This window comes from Diplotaxodon limnothrissa, linkage group LG10 (genome assembly GCF_057381915.1).
Source record: "Diplotaxodon limnothrissa isolate DT_005_m linkage group LG10, D_limnothrissa_male_GT1.1, whole genome shotgun sequence".
Lineage (NCBI taxonomy): Eukaryota > Metazoa > Chordata > Actinopteri > Cichliformes > Cichlidae > Diplotaxodon > Diplotaxodon limnothrissa.
Genome location: NC_140605.1, coordinates 17,057,719 through 17,079,387, shown reverse-complemented (window position 1 = coordinate 17,079,387; position 21,669 = coordinate 17,057,719). Strand labels below are relative to the sequence as shown.

Genomic DNA, 21,669 nt, shown 5'->3' with positions numbered 1-21,669 from the left:
GAAGGGAAATAAGGGAGAAAAGGCTGAGGTATGCCAAGTTGCACAAGAACTGAACGGAAAATCAGCGGGAACAGGTCTTATGAAGTGATGAATTCAAATTGGAAGTTTTTGATTCACTATGTTTGAGGATATCAGGAGAGGGGCACACCATTGAGTGTCTACAGCCATCTGTTGCACATGGTTGATACTCTGTCATGGTTTCTGATTGCATTTCAGCCATAGGTGTTCGAGATCTTGTCAGCACTGACTGAAACATGAACACAGAAAGGTCATCATCATCATTTGATCCACAATGCAGTACCATCTGGAAAGCATCTGACTAGATTAGAATGACATGACAAACACACTAGAAATGCAGAAAAATCATACTTGAATAAAAACACACACAATGGAACACTATCAGTGATGGTGCATTATTGAACTACTGTGGGATCATCATGACAGAGAATGGAACAAAAGGCAGCAACATCCGAAGACAAGCTTTGGATATTTAAGCAGTCTTCTATTCCTGAAGAATACAAGAGGTCAGGCTATGTTGAAGAATAAAGGTGTCTGTACCAAATATTAACTTTCAAGCTTATTAGTACAAACTCTGTTTTTGCCAATGACTCAATATTTACATGCAAGTTTGCACACATCTCATCGAACCTATTCCTATTTTTCCCAGTAAAATATAAAGAACTGAAGGGTGGCTCAAGACTTTTGCACAGTGTTGCAGATACACAAGTTTCCTTTTGTGTCGATATAATTTACATTTCTTATTTCCTACACATTTATTAAAAATATACTTAAAGCTATCAAGACAATAGTTATTAAAAGTAGTACATAATCAAAACCTGGTAAACTGAAAATGCAAAATAAGAAACATGCATTGTAATAATAAGTGTCACCTCAATCTACAGATTAAACCTTACTTTTTAGCAAAAGTATTTATTAAAACAGCAAACTGACTGAGCCAGCAGGAAAAAAAGATGTTTTGGCAGGATTCAGACCAGCAGTTCATACAGTTTTAAGGCACAGTGGTGTGAACACTTCATTTCTAATCTTAACGTAGTTTTAATTAAACATATAAATTACCAAAACTGATAGAAAAACACTGTTTCCATGTACCTATTTGACACATTTAATCTAAAGGTGGCATCCTCAAAAAAGGAGCTGATAATGGCGATTAGTAGAAACGATCAGACATTAGTCAAATATTACCATCTAGTGTATGATAAGATGGTTAATAAAGCATAACATGGTTACATACAGTATACATATTGTTCATATCCTGCCACAGTAGTCAGTGATAAGAGTCACAGTTACATGATAAATATATTATATCTTTAATCAGCAGCACAAAGCAGAACTTTATGTACTGGAGATCAGCAAAGTCCAAGTAAAATCCATGTTTCAGTGATGTGGTGACATGATCAGGAACATCACATGTACGTGATGTAGTTTTCAGGTACCAGGCCTGTTCTGCCATTGTATGTTGCTTGAAGCCATCCTGGTTCCACCGACGGGCACACTGCAGACACAAACAGATCAGTTAAACTCAGCAAGTCGAGACAAAGACCCTCGTAAACCACTCACATTTCATATGATGACTTACACAGACACCCATAACCTTGCTCTCTACAACCTACAACTCAAGCTGAAGAACTGCTGTTATGTTAGGATGGCACAAACTTTACAAGATCCAGTGACCCTCATGCTAAATTTTAGTCCAGATCATGACGTTTCTAATGAACCTTTCAACAATGAACAATGAGTAATGCTTTTTAATACTCACAAAACAGCAAAGATATGTAATTAAAGTTCAATGAGCTACAATGCTGTAATGTAGGTCAATTGTCTGAGCTAGTTTTATGAATGAACAAAACACAGCTTAAAACACCCCTGAACACCTGATACTGAGATTCAGTCTGTGTAGAGATGAGCAAGAACAAACGAACAAGTCCAACAGAAGCTTCAGGTAGAAGCAGTGATGTTAGCTCGCCAATGGAACAGGCCTTACCCAGTCTCGCCTAACTGATTTGTTGCATGAAATGACATCACAGTGTATGCACACTCGAGAAAACACAAAAACATCTCAATACCAGCTGGCCCGTGGAGCAGATGCCACATGTTATCCAGGTACCGATATCATTGTTATACTAGTAGTAAACAGAGCCAGTGCTCCCTCAGCGGATTTAATCTTACCATTTGAGAACAGCGCCCCCTGTGGAAAACTGAGTTCATGGCTGTGTTCTGCTTCACAGGAGTAAAGAGCTTTAGCGTCCCTAAGAAAACAAAAAATAATTTAAAGTCAAAGTCAGTAAAGGGGAGTTTTTGTGTGCAAAGATGTGGCAGCTTAAAAAGTAGAGAAACCTCAAAGTTAATATACCTTCCAGTGGAACACACGTCTAACGCTGAGGAGAATATTGAACTTTCGCGCTGCGGCAGTCTCGCTGATAATCTGTCACACACAAACACAAAACTATCATCTGCGGTACGTAACTTGAAAAACATTTCCTGAGATAATTTCCATCTTTAATTGAGGGTCAATAAGTGACCAGGTCTGGGTTGAGAGCACCATCTAATAACAAGCAGCTAAACTGTCATTTTAATAATTTTAATAAATGATTCAGGCTGTTCCTCAGCCCAGACAAGAAAGAAAATACTCTAAGAAACTTTAATTTAAAGCCAACAAGCGCAATCCACAGCATTGATTGTTACTTTGAAATATTCTTTAAGCCAGCAGCTGTTTCTTCAGTCAGCCATGCAGCCTGATTTTCTCCTGAGCTTTTGGTTCAAAGGTAAAACTGTGCGGTTAGACCACCTTGATATTAAATCATTTTACAGGCACTCACAGTGATCCAGGTCTCTGATAACCATTGGTGGACACAGAGTGTTTCGAGGTCAGATCAGAGCCACAGCGGATGCGTGAACTTTTACGCATGTGCGTAGCCTCCTGTGGGTCCAGCGACATGAGACTCTGCACCGATCCGTGACAGCTTTTGTAATCTGCGACAAGCCACACAAGAAATCAGAAGCAAACAAGGGACTCGTATTTATAGTTTATCTTTAAACTACAGCTTCGATTTTGCATTTCTGCAAAAGGCTGAGCAGGTGAACAGAGTTACGCACCCTCAGAGATGTGTAGGGAGGTGAGAGAGGAAGACGTGGAAAGCCGGTAGGGAAACAGTGAAGAGGAGGAGGACGATGAGGAGGAGGCAGTTCTGTAAGCAGTTCTAAGCTGCCGAGGAGAGGTAGAATCGGACACTTTGGTGTCTGTGACAGTGACACTGGGTGCATTTCTTCCATCCACCGAATGGGTGCTTTTCAGAGAGGAGACAGACGCCACCCTCTGAACTGGTCCAGCCTCCCTGAGCGAGGAGGCGCGCTCTACTGACGAGTTCTGGGCGGAGGAGGTGGATGTGGAGGCTCTGGAGGGAGATCTTGACTCTTTCCCAGAAGCCAAGGAGTCAACTGAGTTCCTTTTGATAGACTTCTCCACAGCAGAAAGTAAAGAGGATGTGGAGGAGGAGACAGAGGACGTCTGCTGAGTTGGAGTGAGCTGAGTGGATGTCCAGGATGCAGAAGGCAGGAGGTGGGGGGAGGAGGCACTGTCTGTCGGGGGTTTCTGACCTTTACCGTTTTGTGGCAGTGAGCAAGAGGAAGCTGCAGCAGGAGAGGATTGTTTTGACGAGGGTGAGCTGGGCTCAGCAGCAGGAGAGGACGGAGGTGAGGTTTGAGACAATCCGTTCTTTTCAGAGGAGTGTGAGGACAGAGACTCCTGGCTGCCCATCGGAGTCGTGCTGGAGCTGCTACTGAATGTATCACCTAGAAGGAGAAATGGAAACAAACCCTTCAAATAAGACTTTCGAAATATTAATGCATTAGCCTGTCATCTCACTTTCTCACTGACTTATTCTAGTAATGCAGCTAAAACTCTTTGAAAAAAAAATTCTTGGTTCATGCTTTAATACCAGATTTACCAGTAAGAACGCTCAAAATGTTTTCGACATCAGCCATAATTTAATAATGTGTGTATTTATGTTATTCATATAGCACTTTTTAAATGAGATATTAAGTGGTTTATAATTTAAAGTGAGAGGAAACTGATGGTCACCCACTTATCAATGACACTACTCCTCCACCCCTGAAAAAGAGCAATAAATTGCACTGTACATTTTAAGAAATAAACTGCAAATATGACACAAACTAAAACTCATATATGCAATTAATATTTACTGTTTGTTTTTATCTCATCAGAAGTTTAAATAAACACTCCTTTTTTGTTTAAAAAAAAGCACAATTTTCTGGCAATTATTTCATTTGGACTTTAAAGGTTACATTTAATTCTGTGGAGATATTTTGGCATTAATGAGATGCAGTTTTTAGGAGAACGGGTGTCAACTTACAGATACGGTCTTTTAAAAACAAAATAATTTGCAAACACTGCAAACAGCTGATTGGATCCATCAAAATGAGAGGCATTCTTCTATTATCTTCTCTCGAAGCAGCAGAAAATGGATATGTAGTTGCTTCCATTTGTATTTGAGCAAAATGTTTGACTTCATGTGTTTAGATACTGAGACTCACTGTCATTGTCTGCCAGGCAGAGAGCAGGAGGGTAAAGGCGGGCTCGTCTCTTTCCAGATGACAGACAGATGGCCTTGCTCCTGCGGGGAGTCGACCGAGAGGATGGAGCCTGAGGCAACGGCACTGACAGGTCTGGGGCCTCACTGAAGATCTAAGTGCAGAGTATACACTTACATTAAGTGTGTGTGTGTGTTTGTGTGTGTGTGTGCATTAAAGCGTTGGTGTACGTCTCTGTAAGCGCACCTTGTCATGGTTTTCAATAATAATCTCCACCACAATGTTCTGAAACTTGATGTTCATCATAGCAGCCACTGTCTCCTCCTGGGACCTCATCAAAGTGGGACCGAAGATCATTCCCAGGTTGGACACAGTCATCATATTTTCGTTGCTGTGAGAGGACACCCTGCACACACACAGACACGCAAACAGTGGGCAGTTTTATTTATGGCAAACAAACAGAAAAAATATCAAACAAAGCATTATGAAATCAAAATGTGCATACTTAAGGAGATGGTTGGCTAAGAGGTCCAACATTGTTCTGTTTTTTTCTGGTAACTTGTGTACAAGAGCATGAATGGCTCTCACTCTGTGGTTCAGCTCATCATATCCTTTAAACAAGCACAGGGTACACAGGGAGGGATGTGATTTGCTTCTGTTTACATCACATACAATACGTGAAGTGACAGTTTCAATCTAAATACTTCTAAAATGTTGTCTCTCAGGCTGTACTCTGTAATATAAAGAGGCGGTAAGATTTTACTTGCAGCCCTGATGAAGTCTTTATGCAGCCTGTAAGTCAGCAGTGGTTCTGCCAGGCACCTGCACACACAGAATGATAGAAATGAGAAATGTATAATTCATGAGGTGCATAACTAATAAAAAGGAGCTTTTTGCTACCTGAAGTAATCCTTGAGGCCACTAGTTATGGTCTTGGTGTCCCAGGCATCTGCCTCCAGCTGCATGTCAGAGGCAGCTGTAGAAGCTGTGAATAACAGACTTTTAAATATACCTGATAATCTTTGGAGTGGAATAAATCTTCCCTATGCACAGGAATAACAGGGCGTATCTCACCAAACACACTCGTCATCAACCGCTGGACCTTAGAATTCACTCCTCCTGTCCTGTAGAGTCCAAGAGTTGTAATGCCTGCAGGTTTTAACATATATTTCACAATAAGCTCTCAAAAGAATTCAATTTTTCCCACATGAACATTTTAAGGATGAGGAATACCTCTCGCTTCAACCAGCTCGATACACTTCTTAACAAATTTGAAGCCTGCCTCATTTAGAAATGCTGTAAATCACAAACACAAGATCAAGTAAATCTCTGAGGCACTCCGACACACATGCTCTAAGATGGTAATAAACAGAGAATTGAATACAAAGCTTTTCAGCACTTACTCTCTTCTTTTTTACTGAGCAATGATGGCAGAGTGTATATCTGAACAAAGAAGGACAAAAGGTTATTTAGTGCAAGAGCAAGAATATGAGTATAATAATATATCTAGGTGAGCTATCCTTGAAACCCCTTCCATTGGTAAGTTATTAATAGTGGATATTTTCATACAGGCTCCTTCCCATCCATTGCCTCCATCCACAGCCGTCTGTTGGCCTCTGAAAGCGCCTGCAGGGTGATCACACCCTGTCTGCAGTGAAAGGGAGGTTATTTTAGCTAAGAAAACTCCGGCAGCAAAATCTCTGTTTATTCAGTTCACAAATAATCTCTTGGTTTTGTTTTCATCTCACCTCTCCACCACCTCGATGTCGAAGCAGAAGCGTTTGTCTATTGAATCAGTCTTCCTTCGAACGCACGAGCGCAGCCTAAACATCTCTGGTGTATTGTGCACCACGCCGTTCTGTTAACAAGGAAATGTGCTTTCAGTATGTGCTATTATAGCCTAATAATGCATCTGACAAAGTTTGAGCTTTTGGTATAGTCAATAAATATTACTGCTCAATCCTTTTAGTACCATATTTGTGCTTTTGCAAGTCCTACTTTTCAGTCTTTGCCAAAATACTACAAATAAGTAGCTTTCACAGCTTCATGTTTTTGTAAATGTTTTAGTAACAAATTATTTTAGTTTTATTACACAGATTTCAAATTATTGAGTTCCCTGCTTGTTTTATTTGGTTTTAATTATTTGGCTCCTTTAATTTTTTAACATTCTTTTTGACTGTATTTATTCATCTTAAGCTATTTTAGTACACACTTATTTTTAATTTTTGTCTGTTATAACAAAGGCATTTCCTAACTTTTGGGATAAATAAAGTATATCTTATCTTGGTGTGTGCAGGAGGAAGGATGTTTTCAAAGCAGTGCTGGTGGACATTCAAGTAAAGAGCTGTGATGCCTAAACCTTATATGTCAGAGCTGAGCTGTCAGAAATCACAGACCACACCGAAGTAGTTTCAAAATTGGAAAGTGAGCCCAGTGCAGAAGCGTCTGATGACCATGTTTGGTAGTAAATGGGCTAAAACGTGTAAAAACACGGTGTGGGTTTCCTCACCTGTCTGCTGGCTGGTCTGATCTCTGTGTTGCTCATGGTGAACATCTTGGAGCTCCTTTCATAAGTACAGTAGTATCTGGTCCACACACTTCCCAGTGGACCTACATAATAGATAGAATACACATTTTCATGGAGCTGAACGTGAATGTTTTCAGTTTGAATGTGAGTCTAGGATCTTCTAAGAATAAGGGAGAGGACAAAGTATAAGAGTTGCATGTCTTACGTTTCTCCTGTATATACAGATATCCCTCCATGGTAAAGCAGCTGGGCGCTTTGAAGTCCTCTTCTGCAGATCTGATCCTCTTCATCAACCTCTCAACCTCGGCGCGTGTACTTTCAAAGTTATTGCGAGCCTTAATAACAAACACATGCATAATTTGTACAGGAAACCACAATAGAATGAGACTTGCTTGATGGTCATTAAGTATACAAATCTTTAAACAATGTAGTCAGGAAATGGTTTCTTCATCTAGTCTACATTACTACAAGAGTTTCTTTGTTAATCTGAGCTCATTTTCTCTTATATATTATTCAAAGCAGTGGACTGACTTTATATTTGCATTTAAAAAAAATCCAGCTTTAAAAAATAAAAAAGACACACAGGTTTTCACCTGATAGAGAAGTAGCAGTAGATATAATTTAAAAGACCTTACAAACAAACTTAAAAGTCTAAAAAAGTTTACGGGGCCCAGTACATTTTTGCAGTCTGGAAATAATTGATTAAAGAGAGCCTATTTAGATCACTTTCACTTTCATAATAGTTATATAGTGCCAGATGGATCTAAACCTTGTCTGTAATATAATTTAATTAATGCCTAAAATGTAAATAAATCAGACAAAACACATCATAAACAAGTAAGCATTAAAGGCTCCAGATGTTATTCAAAACATATGCAGTTAACAATCACTTACATTTTGCAGATTAAACTGAAGCTGCTGCTTATAGGGTTCAAACTCAGAGGCCAACTCGTATCCCTCATGGTAAAATGTAAACAACCCCTGAAGGAAGGCTAAAAGCTGGAGAGTAGAGGCACAGGAAAATGTTAGCTGGGGGCTTGGGAGTGAAGAGTATAATGAGAGGATTACAAAAGAATGATTGTCAGTCATCGGCTCAATCAATCCAAAATAACTTCAGCTGGAGAAAACCTCTCTATCTCTGTCTGTTGTTTGGTTTGCTGCCCTTGTTTACCTTACAACAAAGAGTTTCCTTTTCTGTCTGCCAGAAAAATCTCAGTGCAGGAAGTGCTGTTACAGCAACAGGAAGTGGGCTCTACTGATATGTATCATTAAACATGTTTATCACTGGGCAAACACTCCGTGTAATGTATACTTTTCAGAAAACGACTTTCTTTTTACTTTAAAACTGAAATTTTATTACTTGATGTTTATGACACAGAAGAGACTCATTACTTAATATTTTCCTGCGATGTCGCACTGGTGACTAGGTTTTCCCTCTACTGATCAGAGCAAAAAGTAAAGTGTGAACTGGCAACTCGACACAGGAAGCAAATACCTGATAATGATTTCATCGTGTTTCGTGTTACGAAAAGTGAAATTTCTATGGCACTTGTGTTATGTGAACTCACCGGCTCTACAAATTCAAACTTCTTTCTCTCCTGCACTTCTTGGATCTTGAAGACATACTGGAGAGACGCATCATAAAAAATCTGCCTGTCTTTACTCATCTGTGAGTCAGCCTGCAACAGATACAGCAGAAACATCACACAGTGTTTAGTGTATTTAATGTTTACGCTTTATTTATATGTAACAACTTATGTAGAGTTTTACCTCTTGCAGCTGGGACTCCTTCTTTTTGGAAGACAGACTGAGGTGTTTCTCCAGGACAGAGTAGTACCGTTCTGTTTCTTTGTCAAATTGCTTCTTTTCCTCCTGAAAAGAGTGAGGGATCCACAGACTTAAATAAATAAATAAATACATTTAAATCTGCCAATGTAATTTCCAATGTAATTTGTGACTTTTTGCTGTAAAATGTAAATAAAGAATGTCTGTTCAGTTGTTCAAATTGAGGAACTGAACAGACTTAAGTGTTGTTCAGACTTAAGTGGGTTTTATACTTTCCACATCTGCGAATCTTCTTGGGTGTCTGTGAATTTCAATTACAATGCACCAACTACATATGCGCGTAGGCAGTGCAGTTTAAAGAAGTATAACTGGAATGATTACTCAGTCGTTGGGTCTCCAGTGGTCCGTGTATAATCGAGGCTTTAAAATATCTCATCATCTACATCTCTCCATGCTACCCTGTCGCACCTGGAGCACCAGGGGAGCTACACACGCCTCCTCTTTATTGACTTTAGCTCTGCCTTTAACACCATCCTTCCTCACAGCTGGTGTGCAAGCTGTTAACCCTAGGAGTCCCATATTCCACCTGTCTATGGATTAAGGACTTTCTGACAAACCGTACACAAAGGGTTACGGTGGGCCCCCACATCTCCTTTTTTTAAAAATCAGTCTTTTGTAATTATATTTAAACTTTTTCTCTTGACACCACAGGCTAAAACTTTATCATACAAAGTAGAAGCTATATATGAACATATTCCAGAAACACCACCATCTTCTCTGGGCTAACGCTTATTTGAAATGGACTGAGGCAAAGCAGAAAACTGCTCTGTGGTCAGACTAAAGCGGAGACACACCTTTATCTGGTTTGTTATCAGTGCTCAGCTCAAAAGTTTGAATCTCCTGGGGTGCGTCAGTGCCTGTGAAATTAACAGCTTACACATCTTAAAAGGGGCCGTCAATGCTGAAGGTTTTACAGCAACTTGTGCTCCCAGATTGTCTTTTCAGTGAAGGCCTTGGATATTTCAGCAAGACAATGCCAACTACTCAACCAGTATGGCTTCACAGTAGAAAAGTCTTGCAGTCCAGACCTTTCAGCAGCTGAAAACATTTGGACATTATGAAATAAAAAAATATGGGGCTGTTGAGCAGCTTTAACTGGTTATATTTGCAAATCACTGCGTTCCATTTTTTGTTTCAATTTCTCACATCGTCCTAACTTCTTATGTAATTTGTTTTATTCTACAGATAAAAGTTAGGCAGTCACTAAAGTTTTGAGTTTATCCTGCTGGAACTGTGAGTTTCAGTAGCACATTTTTTGGAAGAGACACACTAAAAATAGTTACGATAACATCTCTTTTACAAAAACAGCTGTAGCTCTCAATGCCACACGTGTATCTCTATTCTCTGAGAAGTGACTACTGGCATTTCTCACGCAAACACCTGCAACATTTCAGGCTGAGGAGTTACTTCCAGTAATACAAAGAAGTGAGCTTTGATTTCATTTTCAGGACTAGTAATCGACCACGTGATGCTGCTATCTACATCCTTATTTTTCACTGAAAAAGAAAAGAGGAAACCAAAAAATAGATAAAACTGGATTATACAACTCGAGACAGCTGCTGAAACCAGACACCAAACTCATTTTTTGTTTACACTGTCTGTCTGAGTTCAACCATCCCTCTGTCTGTGACGTGCTCCTTTTCTTGCCCTCCCAGCGTCCGTTCCCATGACCTTGTTGCTGACACTGGACTGTGATCCATCATTTATCTCGACAAATTGGATTCTCTGATCGCTGACTAACAACCCGAGCGGGACCAGAAAGAAGCAGAGTGATCTGTCTGATCACCACCCAGAGTGCTGCATACCAAATGAAAGCAACATCCATGTTCATAATCTACTCAGCAGTGACCCTTCGACTATAAGAAGAGGAGGTATACCTTTACAGCTCCAATCTGTTCCTTCCGAAACTTCTCGAGTGGTGAGATCAAAACATCATCAGCATTTTGGATCTAAGAGATGAAAACAGAAAATGCAGTCAGCTCAGTGTGTCATATCGAGTAAATATCGAGACAAGCAACATAAATAAAGCAACAGCTCCCATGAGGGCTTTAGCGTCTCACTCAAAATAGCTTTTATCAACTGGTCAGCAGAGGCTTGCCTTTTATTATTCTGAGAGTTTTACCTTAAAACAGGAAAATTTAATTCAAAATATTTCAAATCAATATGCTAACAAGACAATCTATCGAAAACTTCACCAAATTGTTGTATAAAAGCAAATTTCTGGTTGAGATTTACTCTATTTACCTTGTCAATTGTAAACTATTTAAATGGAAATTATTGAGAACAGAGGTAGCAAGGTATGTATATTTGAGCAAAGCAAATGATCTGAATAATCAAACACCTTTTAATGCCTACACTTTACCTGCTGCTGACATAACAAAACAAAAACAAAGCTTAAGCTTCATCACCTTGAAGAGCTGTTCAAACATCACAGTAACACCCAGCACAAACATTTAGTTATGATTTCGTCATGCTTGGCACATACAGTACTCTGCCAAAGCCTCAAGCCATCTCACATTCCTTTATATTGTGCCAAAGCCAGACTTTCTGAAGGTCTTTTAAAGCTTTTCTTTTGACATCGGCTCCTTTTTCACACATTTGCTATCCAGTCTTTGTATCTGACCATTTGCAAAATGACAATTATCCCAAACAAACTGCATACCTGGATAGAAAACACACAATGAAACACTATTAGTCATGGATTGGCCTCCCCACAATAATGTTGAACCTGGACTTCAACATCAACAACAACAGTGTGAGATTAGAATGGAACAAAAGGCAGCCAACATCCAAAGGATAAAAAGAAAAAATCTGATTGTCCTTCGAGAAGCCTGTAGAATTGTTCCTGAAGACTACTTGAAGAAAGAAAGCTTGCCAAAGAGAGTTCAGGTCTTGTTGAAGAATAAAGTTGCTCGGTGGTGATATCCAATTTTGACTATAAGGTTTGTCAGAAATGCCCTTTTTTTTTTTTTTTGCTTTATACAATGTATTCCTGTTGTCCTAGAAAAAGATAAAGACATGAGGGGTGGCTCAAGACTTTTGCACATCACTCTATTTAAAAACACTAGACATAAAACTGTTTTTTTGCCAGTAGTCATTGAAATACTGCAAACCAAAGAGCTCTGATGCAAAGTATTTCACAAAATATTGGCCAACACTGGCCTGTTTCATCAGAAAAATTACAGTAAAACTGCTGTAACATTTCTGCTGGTTGAGTTGCTGCAGTATGTATGAGAAACTTGTGAGTGAGAGGCTGTGGTACAGAGGGGTTATCAGAACTGAGGACTCTGGTGTTTACATTAGGTCTCTGCCCTCTTTAGTCAGGAGTCTATATATTGCAAATGTCGGTCAAATCTTACTTTGTTCTGTCTCAGTTGATTTAAGCATCAGACTATAAATATACCCCCACTCCCACATCATGACTCCACTTTCACTTTGACTTTCGTGCTGCCCTAATACCCCAAAAGAGATCTGGTTTCTTATTACATTCAGCTGGATGAAAGTGAAATCTAAGAGACTGAAGTCCATTGTCAGGTCACAATAATGGTCTTTTCAGGTTGGACGGGTAGGTATTTCAGAGGAACTCATTTGCTGGAATTTCCCTTAAACATAATAATGATAATAATGATGTTGTTAGAAGGGTTGGAGTAGTGCCACATTAAGTGGAAAAGCATGCAATCGAAATGCGTGCACACACATACACACTCACAAAGAGAAATGGGCAGTCAAACACACACACACAGGACCCTTATATGGACTTTCCCAGGCACTGGGGCTGTGCTCACGCTCACAGGGGAATTGGCAGAATAGGTTCCACATGGTGCCTCTGTAACCAGACCGTGCTCACAACCACAAAGACACACACATGAGGTTGCATACTATGCACATACATTGCACATGCGCACAGGTTTGCCTTCACACAGACTGTGCCAGACTCGAGTCACCCTGAAACAAAGACCTCTGACTGATGGAGGTTCTCTGAGTCAAAGACATTTCCCAAATTGCCATGGTGCACAAAGTGCTGTCGGTAAAACGTATTCACTAAAAAAAGAAGAAGGTGTGAATCAGACTTGTGGGAACTGGACTGAAGTAGGAGCTCGAGGAAGTGACAGTGGCTAAGAATGAGTTCAGCTTTTAAACAGAAATCCTGTACATAGTAACTAATAGGGCTGCTCAATTAATCGAATTTTAATCACGATTACGATCTGGGCTTTCAACGATCATTAAAAATGACTGAGCCGATTATTAGCCCCTCCCTCATTTATCCGCGACACCTTAAAGGCCGGTCCGTAAAAAGTATTGTCGGGCATAAACTGGTCCGTGGCGCAAAAAAGGTTGGAGACCGCTGATTAAGAGGACCCGAGGGAAGCTCGGAAAGCTAAGCAGAAGTTATTTGGAGAGGAGAGTGACTGCCGTTGGTTGAAAAGAGAGGTTAAAAAAAACTTCAGTGGTGTTGCACACTATTTTATATTATTTTTTAAAGTCATTGTTAACCCTTTAAATCCGGTCAGAGCAGCACGCTCCGTTTTGTGTAACGATTTTTAAATCCCTGTAGAACCTGAACCGTGTAAGCTAGCGCAATAATTTGTTTTGTATATGAAACTGGAGGAGTTGTACTTACATCTTATGCCATCAGCTTGTCCTCGGTCACGGTTTCCTTCCACATATAGCTTTGCAAAAATTGCATAAAAAGCGCTTGCAGGAACAAAAACATAATATTCCAGAAACATGCTTTGCCGATCCGATCAGCTGTTAGTAACACTTCCCACAGTGAAACAGACATCAGCACGAACTATCCATGTCCGCCATTTCCTGGCCGAAACCGGAAGTGACGTCATTTTCGCGGAAATGTAGTTTTTTACTTGTAGGCCTTAAAAACCTATACTGGTCATGTTTGACTTTTCTGAATAGTTTCTGAGATGCTTAGAACTCAAATTGCACTGCTGGAAATAGTTTATTTTGATGCACCTGCTGTTTTCTTTGCAAATTTGCATCATAGGATTGTTTTTTTGTTTTTTCTGCAGTGTATATAAAAATTGGTGTATCTCAAAAATAAAACTATAAAGACACTCAAAATAAATTTCCTGTTGTTGTAAACTATTTTTTGCAACTTTTTTGTATTTAAAGTTTTAAGGGATAAACCTCTTAAATTTCTCCAAGTAGAAATATATGTAAAAAACAAAACAAAAACTATTTTCAATTTTTTTGTAGTTTATTGCACTTTTTTGCAATTAATGTAGTTACTATGGACTTAATGCATACATATTATTAAAATATGGGCCATATCAGTTGTATAGCAACTTGAAATGCTCCCACAAATGGCACTACAACATGTAAAAAAATAATATAAGCTCTGGCGGACTTAGTTCTATGGTAGGTCTTAAAGGGTTAAATAAATATCGTCAAATAATCGAGATCTCAATTTCAGTGAAAATAATCGTGATTATCATTTTTGCCATAATCGAGCAGCCCTAGTAACTAATGACTTAAATCTTAATCAGTAATGGTGAATAAACATGTTTTTTTTTTGTCCACTTGGGCTGGTGAAAAAGTTGTGAACACATTTACAGTCACATATTGGGTTGATCATTAGCATTCATTTGAAATTGCTTTCTAGCCTCCTGGTGATCCTATTTTTAATATTTACTCCTTTTTTGGTCAGTGTATAGTAGTTAGTAAGGTAATGTACAGTGAGATGGTTTCAGCTCGGCCAAAATGACACTGAGAAAGAACTGAGAGGGAACCAAAACAGGCTAGTTTCAGTTCTCTCGTGATAAAGTTCTGCAGACCTGAAGGAAGCCTCAGATTCAAGTGGTATTTTTTCCCTTTCATGCTGCCACAGTATTTTCAAATTCTTACTATTAAAAAAAAAATTACAGGTGCTTAAAGATGGGATGCACTTGCTGCTTTCTGCTGCTCAACAGGAGACATAGAGTGCGAACACATTTCTGGTTGGTTTAGACTTTGGTGATAGCAGTTTGGTTAATTTTTTTAAGAGATGAGCATAGTCAGCCAGAGAAAGATGACAGGTATAAATATCTACAAGAACAAACATCCTACAGTTAGTTATCAATGTATCAAACTGCTACCAAGTCTGTATTTCTACGCACCCACACTCAAATACAATCACACATTTTCTTACCAGACGTTTTCTCTCCTCTTCCATGGTGCTTAAGAGCTGAGAGAACTCCTTTAAAGACTGGGCTGCAAAATAAATAACACATCCCACTGCTGTAAAAGGCTTTGCATATCTTAAATATTGTGCAAGCTTGTGTAAAAAGTGGCATTTCTGTCTCACCTATATTGACCTCATCATCAGTCTCTGCATCTCCAATGCATTCAAACTGAAACTCCTGCAGAGACTGTGAGAATCGCTGTACAGCAAGAGAAAGACCTGAGGAAGACAGGTAGAAGTTCATTACGTCAACTAAAGCATTGTTAACAGCTGGATTACGGGTAACATCTTTAACTTAGCCTGTTTAGCTTTTTGCACAAGTTGCCATCAGCGGCCACCTGAAATGCTCCCTTTGTTCTACAGGTTGCAGGGAAAAATCACTTATTCCATCCTGTAATAAACCATTAATATATTTTCCTACAAGTCTCTTCAAGTGTGATGTAAATGAAGTGCCACACCCTGCAACAATCTCCTGTGTGTTTACGTGTCCAAACAACACTCCAATAATAGAGTTTAATACCACAGTTTATTCTCTAAGGCACACAAAATACTTGGCTGCATTCTGTCATTAACACACCCTGAGATTGTTGTGCAGGGCAGCCGCTGAGAAAACATCTTAATCATACCACTCCACTGCAAACTGGTAATAAAACCATTAAACTGTCATTTATATTTCTATCAGTGTACACCAGATTACTGCAAAAACTTTGTTCAGGTTGAATGTATGAAAACAACAAAACAACCACTTCATTCTGCACTCGATTTGGTGTCCAGGACTGTTTATGTCCTAGACTGCATTCGTGCAGAAAAATGTGCTTAATGTGCTTATTCTGATGAGGGTTTGTTTGGTGTCAAATAACTTGCTTTTGACTGGTTTTCAGGTTATTTCACATCTGTGTGGTCACAGAGCAGTCAAACACCTTGTGTGTTTAAGGTGACCCCCTCGTGTTCCCTCAATCTTACAATTCAACACTGTTAGGCACACACTTTTTCCAAAGTATGGCTTTTTACTTAGAGGCTGCACCAAAAGACATCATTTCATCAAGGTTCTCCTGAAGTTAACATGTGGAAATCACCACAATAACACAAACATTGGAGACTTTTGTGAAGTATAAACACAATAAAATATACAACTACAATAAAGACTCGAAAACCCTTAATAACTGTGTAAAACTAGTGGTAGGTGATTCTCAAGAGGTTTTTTTTTTCAGCTCAAAATGAGATGTGCCATTTCATGGATGAACTAAAACCTAGATTATTATCAGAGAAATCATCCTCTGAACAGTTAACAACAGTTTTAAAGGCTGCTGGGATTTTTTTTTTTAAGAGAGAGAGGATGCATGAGAGTAAGACATCTAATGCGAAAAAGTACACATATTTACTTAGCAAGAGATTTGGAAAACATTCAAATAAAATATATCTCTCTTTCACTGATTTACTCTCAGCATTGGTAATATGTCCCACATTGTCCCTCACAAGCATACTTCTTGTCCTATATTTACTGTTTTTGAAGTCTGGTCATGCTTCTTTTAACAGAGGTTAAAACTCCAGCAACACTTGTGGTATTATTGCTTCACCCTGGTGAAAGCTGCAAGCTGAAATGTGGTGATCAAACAATAAAATTGAAGCTTCAGCCTCTTTAGACTTCATGTTCTTCTTCATCCAGTTCGGAAGTAGGTAAGGTTTTCTGACAAACCTCTGCCTTGTTTTGACCTTGTGTGTATACAGCTGGCAGCGGCAGGTGATGACCTCAGCCAACAGGTGAGCCAAAAACCCCACCCCCCCACCTTAATCAAACACTACAAACAACAAGGAGGTATATGCTGTTTGAAAGCTGTCATCAGGACAAGAATATGGCACCCAGTCAGTAACCCAGCCATGTGCCTTTATACTGTCAAATGAAGGTGTCAAAATTAATAAACACACAGTCATTAACGCGATCTTTGGGGGCTGACCTGTACTATGTAAGGTTATTTGATGGTGAATGCCATGAGACTGAGCAACCTTCTTTAAGACTTTCTTTGCATAGCATTTGCGTGTTCCAGTTATTTCCAACCATTTAATAAATACAAGGTATTCTGGGGCTGGCGTTTAAAAAAAATTGTATTCAGGAAAAACCCCAAATGTGATAATAATAAAGATTCATATGTGCAAAAATGTGAATATTTCCACTTTTCCTCTGTTTTAAAGAAATTGAGAGTTTAGTGCCTTTAGGTTTAGTACTAATACCCAAGCAAAACAAGCTAAATTAACATTCTTCTGCCACTTTTAAAAAAAATACCCACTGTTTATAGAAAAAAAAAATCAAAAACATCACTGATATAGTTAATGTGGACATGGTCTTTTTATATATTTTCAGTAATCTAGCCGAAATCAGGTAACACCCAATAGTAGCTTGGTGGGTGGAGGTTAGGCGGTGGTCCTGCTGTTTTGGGCCCTCAAGGCAGTTGTCAGCTGTTTGCTGCTTTCTGCTAGTTAAAACCTGTATGTAACAGCAGACTACAATATTGTAAAGGTGACCTACATCAACAAATTAAGGTGAACAAATATTATTAATTATTAACTCGCGCAATAGCTGCTGTGTATATCACAGACCTACACTGTGCATAACACTGTAACTACCTTCCAAACTGTCCTGCTCATACTACACACACAAATGAAAAATGAGACACTCAAGGTTCAAGTCCCTACAGTGGTTCTGTTTGGAATGATACCCAGAGGACTTCCCTTTGGATCAGGTTGCATAAATCACTGCAAACTGTAAAGCACATTCGCTCCCAAGAATCAGCTATTAATCAGCGCGTACTTACTTTTAAGGGCAGATATGAGCATGTTTCCATCTTTGATGAGGTCTTTTATGAACCTGTTGGTTCGCTCCAACTCTATTTCATGGCACTGCAGCCGCTCTCTGAAATCCGGGCTGTCCAGGAAAGAATCACTGAACTCCAGCGTCGGCAGACCCATCGCTAGATTAATACACGCCGCTAATTACGAGAGAACAACAGCACGACGCCTTCTCTGCCTCCTCGGCGAGACACCAAACGGTGTTTCAGTGTGCTCCGAGCAAATTTCTCAGAAATTTCCTCCAGCTACTCTTTTTCATGCCTTTCTTACTTTTTTCCCAGCAGAACTTCCGGACACAAGAACACAACAGAGTCTCTGATAGAGAAGGCTTGGCTAAGCTATACAACGAGCTCCATGCAGCTTCTCTCCAGCCTTCTTACTGTCGCTACTTTCATATAAGGCGTCGCGCTGACTTCTTATTTACTTATTAGGTGAAGCAAAGCGGACGTACGGCCGTGCAGAGTAACTAACAGGGCTTAATGTTGGTCGCACCAAAGAAAGAAGTCGGCAAAGACTGGCTAACTTTGTCTACGGACGGATCCTAGTCTTGTTACTATGGGAACGGGAGACTCCTGCTGGCGCGTGCTGAAATTGGTGGAAAACTTGGCAAAGAATACAAATGGGCCGATAACTCTGTGATCCACAGGTTTTTAACAATATGAACACCAGCGGCAGCAACAACAACAATAATTTTAATAATAGAAAATACTCGAGCAAATTTTTAAATAAATTATTTTCCTATGAATAAATACTTAAATAACACAACAGCTCAAATTAAAGTCCTGAAAATCTGTTTCATTTCAGCGCTAATTGTCAGTATATTCCGGGTGAAGTGAAAGCGTTACAAGGAACTGAGTATGTCAGCTGATGTGTTAAAGGATTAAAAAGTACCCTGCCGTTTTTCCCTTTTTTTCTCTTTTTTTTAAACCCCGTTTTCCTCACAGACAACTAGAGACGCCTAGATGTACTGTACATCGATGAGCCACCTCATTAACTACATAACTACAGGGTAACTAACACTGATTGCCTGTTACAATGCAGTGTTCATCTGGGATACTTTGGGTGCTGGCACTGGGTGGTGTTTTGACACTTACCAACCCACCTGGACATTGTTGCAGACCAGTCATGCATCCCATCGCAGTTACACTCCCCAGTAACAGCAGCCTCTACAAGTGGATGAAAACCAGACCACAAAAACTGCTCAACAAAGGTATTAAGCTACTTTCCCCAACAAAACAAGCCCACTGAGAATCCAGAGCACACCTGATCTATGGAGGTCCCAGGCAGCCAACAGGACCTAGAAACCAATCCACTGTTAACATCCCAGTGGTAGACTCCAGGAGAACACGTCCTACTGTATTTCAGTACCCCCAATGCATGACAACTAATGTGACCAGATCCAAATAAACGTAGGACCAAATAAATGTGGGACAAAGTGCAGTGACTATAAGGGAGAATGACATGGACATGTTACTCGTACTGAGCAATGGGTTAAAAATGTGCTATATCTGACTCAAACACACACACAATATGTAAGCTAAAGCTTGAGAATCAACCACTCCGTATCGCCATATAACCCCAACAGACCACTTCAGTCTCAGAATGCTGGCTTACTCATGGTTCCTTGGGCATTTGAAAGTAGAAAGGGAGGCAGAGTCTTTGGCTTTCAAGCCTCTCTTCTATGGAACCAGCTCCCAGTTTGGATTCGGGAGATTTTGTTACCCTGCAATAGGTTTATGGTTCTGGGGGCTTTCCATGATACACAGAGTGTTTCTTCTTCACTCATCTTTTTTCGCTCTCCTTGTATTTGTACACTACTCTGCATCATTAAATATTAATACTTTCTGTCTCTCTCCCACAGCCTGTCTTTGTCCTGTCTCCCTCCAGTCATTCACACACACACACAGGGTCAGTTCAAGTGGCTGCCCCTCCGTGAACTTGGTTCTGCTGGAGGTTTCTTCCTGTAAAAGGAGAGCTTTTCCTTCCCACTGTCGCCAAGTGCTAATTGTTGGGGTTTTCTATGTGTTATTGTAGGGTTCTTACCTTACAGTATAAAGCACCTTGAGGAGGTTGTTCTTGTGATCTGGCGGTATATCAATAAAATTGAATTGACTGTGAAGCACAAATATGCTGTATTTATTTAAATTTCTTTCTCTCTCTTTTTTTTTAGTATACACACTTCTGTAGTCCCCCTTAATCTGGACATAACTGTTGAAAGTGTCATCTATTTCACATGCTATCCGATGGTTAAGTGATGACGTGACAAATCCTACTTCCGGGCCTAAAGTAGTCTGCGTTTAATATGGCTTTTGTGTTGTTAACATGTTTAATGTTTTGTATTTTCTTCTATTTAATCTCAAAAAGCTCCTAAAACAGTCAGTGATCACTGTTGACCTCCCTCGGCTTTTATTACCGCTAATCATTTATTTAAGCTCAGTTTTTAAAACCTTAGAATGTAACTGCAGCCCAGCCCATGCAGCAGTATATGAATGACTAACCTCGTATTGTGGATGGATTATCTCAGTTGTTCTCCTGGCTGAAGTTTGGTCCTTTTACAGCATCCTGCCATGCGATTACATTTGTTCCTGACCACCGAGAAAACTCACGTTAACTTTTATCGAGTGGGAAAAAAGTTAGCTTGTTTATATTATGCTAACATAGCTGTGTTGCTAGCGGTCACGTAGCACATCATTATATACCAGCTAGCCCAACTTCAGTAACCCTACAAACGTCACTGCTGTTTAGCTTTCTGTCTTCATTTATGTTGGAAGTGATAGCAGAGCTGTACATTTTCATTTGTTTCCAAAACCCGGCAGTCAGGACATGCTATATTGTATTTAGATAGAAGCTAGCGAGCTAACTCCCTGCTAACTTCTAACTCCGTTAAATGTCATAAATTCCGTTTTCATGGATGCCTGGATGTTAAACTCAATTGTTACACCTGGTAGAGCAGAACGCTGATCATTTTATTAAAGATGAAAGACTTTAGACAGTTTTTCAACACTTAGTAATGCCATAGTTATCGTTTGATATATGGACCTGCAGCAGAGTTTAGGTCCAGACACGGCTAGTGACGTCAGACTGAACAAGGAGACGACTAAGCTCCAGTTACATCAGTGCAAGTAAACAAACAATATATATAAGAAGAGTAAGAAAATAAATATACACTTTAGGACTAGGGATAAAGGGATCAATAACAATTTAAAATTTACAGTTTGATGATTTAAAGTCTCACACACAACCGAAAGGGGAGGAGGGGGCGGCTGCTTCCAAATAGAGCGCATTTCATTCATAATGATGTAAATCCAAGCCCATTATGTATTCATGATTTGAATCCTGGGTTGTGTGAAATCTCAGAAATGCACCCTAGACAAAGTGAATCTGTGAAAGGTGTGTTAGATCATGTTGTGGTGATCCTTGGGTTGAGGGATGGGTGTTCATACTGCAGTGCAAAATTAAAACCAATGGAAGATGGACAAGAAAAGTTCAAAGCCATCAGGTCTTCAGTTTAGAAAAAAGAGAAAAGAAGAGGAGGAGAAACGAGCAAAAGATACAGGTAAGCAGATGTGTCATTGGATAATGGCAGGTCATCCTGAAACAATCAGAATCAAAATACTTTATTAATCCCTAAGGAAATTATGTGGATTACAGTTGCTCCAAGAAGAAATGGTAAAAATAGTAACAGTAACGGACTAAACTCCAAACAATA

The 21,669-nt window shown here is 39.5% G+C and overlaps 1 protein-coding gene across 1 annotated transcript; it reads right to left on the bottom strand.

The window, feature by feature from the left end:
- Window positions 1-1,424: 1,424 nt before the first annotated feature.
- Window positions 1,425-18,471, bottom strand: LOC146624194 (rho GTPase-activating protein 42-like). The gene is made up of 24 exons (XM_085363752.1): window positions 17,927-18,471; window positions 15,240-15,335; window positions 15,084-15,145; window positions 10,819-10,890; window positions 8,867-8,968; window positions 8,665-8,775; window positions 7,991-8,095; window positions 7,302-7,431; window positions 7,079-7,179; window positions 6,318-6,427; window positions 6,139-6,217; window positions 5,973-6,012; window positions 5,803-5,865; window positions 5,644-5,718; window positions 5,470-5,554; window positions 5,333-5,391; window positions 5,075-5,180; window positions 4,816-4,975; window positions 4,573-4,723; window positions 3,115-3,810; window positions 2,838-2,991; window positions 2,372-2,443; window positions 2,188-2,267; window positions 1,425-1,513 (listed from the first exon to the last, which is right to left on the bottom strand). The coding sequence occupies exons 1-24, from the start codon at window positions 18,078-18,080 to the stop codon at window positions 1,425-1,427; spliced, it is 2,952 nt and encodes a 983-aa protein (XP_085219878.1). The 5' UTR covers window positions 18,081-18,471.
- Between the last annotated feature and the right edge of the window lie 3,198 nt (window positions 18,472-21,669).

Excerpts from the sequence above, each read along its gene's own strand:
- LOC146624194 (XM_085363752.1), bottom strand. The coding sequence starts at position 18,080 with ATGGGTCTGCCGACGCTGGAGTTCAGTGATTCTTTCCTGGACAGCCCG. Across the intron at positions 5,719-5,802 it reads CGAGCTGGTTGAAGCGAGAG|GCATTACAACTCTTGGACTC; the intron begins GTATTCCTCATC and ends TAAAACCTGCAG. Across the intron at positions 5,181-5,332 it reads AGACTTCATCAGGGCTGCAA|GATATGATGAGCTGAACCAC; the intron begins GTAAAATCTTAC and ends GCTTGTTTAAAG.